The 6,000-nt window shown below is 41.3% G+C and overlaps 1 protein-coding gene across 2 annotated transcripts in view; it reads right to left on the bottom strand.

Annotated features, from left to right (window-relative positions):
- Nucleotides 1–1,029: 1,029 nt before the first annotated feature.
- cd2ap (CD2-associated protein) overlaps nt 1,030–6,000 on the bottom strand; it is an 81,811-nt gene continuing 76,840 nt past the window's right edge. For both annotated transcript variants that reach the window (XM_063495110.1, XM_063495112.1), the window contains one exon: nt 1,030–4,748. In XM_063495110.1, the coding sequence (XP_063351180.1) occupies nt 4,707–4,748 (42 nt within the window). In that variant the 3' untranslated portion in view covers nt 1,030–4,706. The remainder of the gene's footprint in view (nt 4,749–6,000) is intronic.

The following is a 6,000-nucleotide window of genomic DNA, read 5'->3' as shown; positions in this document are numbered from 1 at the left end:
ATGTATTGGAGAGCAACTTCGGGTTATTATCTTGCCCAAAGATATTTTGTATGCAGACTGGGATTGAACCACCAACCTTCTGATTAGTAGGTGACCTGCTCTACCACCCAGCAAGGAATGCTGACTGAGCGCTCATACTCCAAGTTCCAGCCACTAGCCACCTCTAGGACAACACTGCAGCAAGGTGCGATGGACTAAAGGTGCCAGTATACCAGCCATAATGGTTGCTTTGCTCACCACTGCAACCTTGTCACTTGTATGTATATCCGTCATTAAGGTGCAGGAAGCCACTGCAGTGTTCTCCTGTATGATAGATATCACCACTCAGATAATACGGCCAAATAAGCCCTGATATAGGAGAAGTGTGAAGAATACAAACCAAATCAGGCCTGAATTAAACCTTTTTGTTTTTTGGTCTGATGATTGTGTGATAAATGTGATATACTGGTGTCAATTGGATGGATGAACAAAAATAAGAAATGTAATGGAAATGTTTGAGCTTCCGGTACTTTTCTGAATCAAGCTGGCCTTAATGAATTAAAGACAGTCAGGTCGTGTGCACCTGGATTTCTAGATTTTCACAACAGCAAAAGGACAGCAGCCGTAAACTAACATCGACTCTGAACTCTGGCACAAGTTCGTGTCTATGTCTTGAGGCAACATTAGAAATTTAAATTTTTATCCTGTATCTCCAAACTCCACACTTGTGTCTACAATATCCTATTATTTAAACCCACCAGGTGCACACTTGCATATTTAAACGCACATACTCAAGAGCAGACGTACTATTATAGACAGAATCTGTCAGCTGAGGATAAGTTCACTGGGAGCTGCATTTCCTCAGAAAACTCACCGACTCTCTCTCAGTGAGCAGTCAATATTTTCCACTCAATATTTCCCCGAATGTTTTAAAGAACTCAAGCATGAAAAGGTCTCAGGATTGTTGTGGGTCCATGCAAACTTTTAAGTGAAATACAATTTCAAAAGCAGAGACAAAAAAAGAAAAGGGAAGCATCTGTGACAGTAAATAAAGATGATGTTTATTCATTTTTGCAAAGAATCTCAGCTCATGCAAGGATACAGCTCTTGTAAACAAAATCACTTGAAAATATGTTATAAATGTGCACAGATTTCTTATTTTCTTGGTGTCAAAATCTGGAATGTAAAATATGCAAAAGTCATATTACAGATACTCCGTAAAGAGCCATCACCTAAAACGTCCCCTCTCTTGTTTCCCACATTAGCCTATTGCCTGGCCACACTGCATTAAGAGCCACGCTTGTTCAAAGCCAGGCATCCATGTATTGTGTGAGTGCATGACCACTGAGGTCAGATCACAAAGCATCAAAGTGGCCACTGTGGGGCTTAGATTTTTCTCCAACACAATCATGGACAGTTACAGTCGAGCATTTGCACACAGAATCAGGCCCGGCAAAGACTTCAAAGTACAAAGAGATGCTTTTTTTTTTAAGACATTTGTGAGATATGTACAACAACATTAAGACAAAGATACAAACAACAGTAACAGGTTTTTGTCCTTGTGGTAGCACAATGTAGAACATCTAACCTGGAAACAAAACTTATGAGTGTCAGAATTTAAACATCCCTGTAACTTGCAGTGAAGCCAGAGGTGGATGCACTTGGTACTGTGCTGCTCTCTGTTTCTCAGATAAGCTGTTGAACATTGTGAGAGTCAGGGCTACAGAATGGAGCTAGAGCGTAAGCAGTATGAAGACAGACATCAGCCAGACTGCCTCCTTTCTACTTGGAGCAGTGCGCCCTCTCAAATGATTGAGCTCCTCATCCTAACTCTAACTTATTAATCTCCATTCATGAATACGTTACAGAGGCACACTCATTCCCAAACTGGAGCTGGACATCCCCCACCTTTTCCAGCTGAGAACCATTGCATCCATCTTTGAAGGTGCCAATATTTATCCCAGCCAATTTGCAATCAGCTGCAAACTGTTCAAACAATATGAAATGCTTAAACTGAGAAATCTGTTTTTTTTTTTGTTTTTTTAAATTACAAGCTCCTTTTAAATTTGATACCAGCAATGAATTTTAAATAAGCTGAGAAAGGGCCATGTTTGTTACTAGGTTGCATTACCTCTTCTTCTTTGATCAGTGCACAGTGTATGGGAGCTGGTGTGGCTAGTAGCTGTATATGTAAATTTTACTTCATAGAAATTCCAATTAATCCAAAACTCTTGTTAAAAAAAACTTTATTGTTTGATTTAAAATCCACTGTGATAGTGTACAGAGGCAAAACTACAAGAAGTACTCATGGACATAAAGTACTTTTAAAAAAGGTTCTCAGTTTCAACATTTGATGCTGTTTTTGCGCTCTTCTGCATTTTGTTTTTAATTTCCATTTCACACAGTGTGCAAAGGTTTCAGATGATTTGTGTACTCAAACATACAGTGAATGATGGAAACTATGGATGGTGCACCTCCCAACTCCACAAAAATGTTTTGTTATAATGATCCCTGCAGGGACAAGTGGACCCAAATTATGGCAGAAATATACTCCTATGAACAAATATATTCAGCTTCCAGTTAGAACTCAGTTTGGCCTTCTGCGTTAGTGACACCATGCTCTACATCTCTGTACCCCTAAACATCATGACAAGTGAGAAAAATCCAGTTACCTTTCTTAACTGTAGCAGTACTTCCAGCTATAGAAACTGCCTGAGATTTAACGACAGTTGTTTGCTCAATGTCCAGTAAAAAGCAGTAACTTCTAATCTTTATTTAACTCCATCTTAAAGCCCCTAATGTGTAATTTTTCAGATTGTAGACTCTTAGTGGTCAGCCCTGCTCACTTTATAAAGCTTAATTTAATCATCAGTCAGTTAATTGACTGATTCATTTGATGCCTCATACAGCAATCAGCCACTGCATTGAAACCACTACTGGGTGAAGTGAACGACACTGACCATCATGTTATGAAGAAATGTTGGATTTCTGGCATCATTACTGTAATAGACCAAACACATGAGAGGTGCTCAAAGTACTTCTCCAATCTGAAACCCGTTGAACACCGCCAACTCCAAGATGCCACAGGTCTTCCCCGGAGCTCCTCCTGAGCTCTTCTGTGTCACTTTGGTGGCACAGGCAGAAGTGACACAATATTGGGAAAATGGTTTTAATGTTATGGCTGATTGGTGCATGATAAACATGGCTGTGGCAAGTTGTGCAGGCATTTGAAGTGGAAATGTGGAAACACAAAATTTAGCCTAGGATGTGGCAGCGCATTGTGCTGTAACTATACACTGACAAACATGACAAACCAACTACTAGTTCAAATCATGGTAGTGCAAATCTGGTGGAATCAATGCATGTAACTTTAAGTCTGCTGAAACATTAAGCTGCATGACATTTATACCCATCATCCATGCTAACATGGCTAAAAAGACACTAGCTGACACATATCGCACCAGTTTCCACCAGGATAATCTCATTCTTCAGCGGTGTTTTATCATCAGACGATTAAAAAGGGGGGGGGGAAGAGGATGTGAGTGAATTTCGCCGCTTCATCATGTTCTTCCAGTTAGTTTAACCCATGTGTCTGGAATGTGGAGTTGTAGATTAAACATAAGAGGGAGGGGGTAGTCGGCTGAGCAAAAAGACACCAGACGATTTAGCAGGAAACAAAGATGGATGAGAGTAAGGAAGGCGGAGGTAGAAATGACAGGGATGGGAGAGAGCTATGAACAGACAAGCGAGTAGCAGAGATGACGTAATGAGGCTGCCTTTTCAGAAGACTGTAGTCCCTCCTTCCTCGCTCCTCTCTTGCATTTTATGACTCTGGCTAAGTTTCTGAGAACATTCCCAACAGCTGAAAACAGTCTCACAAAAATAGAAGAGCCAGCATAGAAGAGGCCCTCTATATAATATTTGACTAGGCGTGTCAGTAGATTTAAAAATATAGATATACAATATCATGCTGCAAATATTCCAGATCCCATTACAAACATTTAATAGATTGTTTTTTTGTTTGTTTTTTTCTGAAACAGGCACAGTAGTGTTATTCTGGGTAGGAATGCTAGAAAACATCAAAAGACAACAAAAAAAGAAAAGCGAGAGCTTGCTCTGGCGCGCTGCAGCCATGTGGTGGTGCTGTGCTGACAGGCGCCGTGCAAGAAAGAAAAATGCATTTTAAGCTGAAGATGAAAACTCAAATAATCAAATCTGTTTAAAATCAATTTTTGTGCATTATAAAAAAACAAAAAGAAATTAGGCGAGGAAAACGAGCACCCTCTGCTTTACACAAAGTCAGTAGTACTGAGAGCATCCCTGAGGAGTTCAAGGAACGCCGGAGTGATTGGGAAAGAGCCAGAGCAGCAGAGTTGTGAGTCCAGCGCAGTAGTTTGAAGTAAGGCCTCAGTTTTTTTTTTCTTTTTGTATTGGCAAAATTTAAAAAAAAAAAGAAAGAAAAGAGAGAGAGGAACATATACATCTGTAACTTACACCTAGCTTGAAAAAAATCTTATGTGCAAAATGTAAATCTTACAAATATGAAGAGTGAGTTTGTTTGTTTTTGTAGATCACTGAACAAGGATTGTGCTTGAGGTGGGTGCATTTCTCCACCCTCTCTCCCTCCATTTGACCATCCATACGTCGCTGCCCTCCTGCTCTCCTGTTGATCGACGGGCAGGCCAGCAGCTGACCCCGAGGACTGCCGTTGATTAGATCAAGGAGTTTCACGTCGAGTGGATGGTTCGCTTTAGCTTCTCGATCTCCATCTGTGAAGAAAAAATAAACTTCTTACAGTTGGTGTGTAGGGTGGGGATGCATGGAGCTACACTGTGTCCACTGAAGTAGCTGTTTGGCTATGCAGAGAGAGGAACTATGGAACAACACTGTGCACAGCTCTCCAACGAGGCCAAAAACATGTTACCAAGGCTACAAATGTAGCACCATGTTTGTACTGTTGGAGAAAGAGGCAGTAAAAAAATCCTCAAAAGAAAGTGTAAATTATAAAACACAGAGATTTATATGAAGGGTCATCTGATTTCAAATTGGTTCAATTCCACAGCCGTTCACCGGGAACACTCCTTACTGTTAGAACAGATTTGTAACTTTCACAATGATTTCTCCCATTTTATGGCTCATGCTCTGCAGGACTTTACATGACATGCCGCGAATGAGCCGATGCCAGAGACCTCCTGAGGTCACGCAGAGTGCAGGTATTCAAAATAACTTCAAATTAAGTGATTGGTCATAATGTTCCGCCCCGTATCACACTGAAAAGGCGCTGCAGCCATATTCGATTTGCCAGAGTAGATTGAGCTCGTGAATCAGTCATTGTCATTATCCCTGCTATGAGGTACAGTGGCATCCTGCTGTGGGGCTTTTCCACTGGTGGGGATTAGGAGAATTGAATGACAATGAAAGCACAAGCCGGAGGACAACCTGAGCCGCACGGCCAACGTCTTTGACAAGGATGAGGAAGCTGAGGTGGAAGCTGAAGTTAACTGCAGGGGAGCGTAAACTAATCTGCAGTTATGTTTCTCTGTATGCAAGTCTGAGCCTGCGTGGGGCTCTCTGCGGGGGCCCCCTCCTCCTGTGATGCAATTTATATTGGTGCCCTGTTGAAGACAGAAAGGTCGGCCGGGCAGAGTGGACCAACCTTCAATCTCTCAGTTTAACATGAGCAGCACACGGACGCTGAATGTGTTCACAACAGTCAGGGAGTGTAGTTAGCCTAGAGGCTTATCCTCGGTCATCAGTTTTTCTTTCTTTGATTTTAAGTGAATGATTTAAACATTCATTCTTGACCTTCTGCACAGAACTTGTTTTTTAAGAAAAAAAAAAAAAGGATCCATCAGGTAGCTGCTCACCTGGTGAAACATCAGCCTGAAATTTATAATGAAACCAGCTAACAGAAAAACCCTCTCTAATGTCTCTCTCACAGACATCGTGCTCAGAGAGCACGATGTCTGTTTAAGACAGAATTCCTGACAGGATCGGGGAAAAACCCAGAATTCCTTAAAC

This window comes from Pelmatolapia mariae, linkage group LG15 (genome assembly GCF_036321145.2).
Source record: "Pelmatolapia mariae isolate MD_Pm_ZW linkage group LG15, Pm_UMD_F_2, whole genome shotgun sequence".
NCBI classification, from domain to species: domain Eukaryota; kingdom Metazoa; phylum Chordata; class Actinopteri; order Cichliformes; family Cichlidae; genus Pelmatolapia; species Pelmatolapia mariae.
The sequence above is the reverse complement of the archived record's forward strand: the minus strand, read 5'-3'. Positions and strand labels throughout refer to the sequence as shown.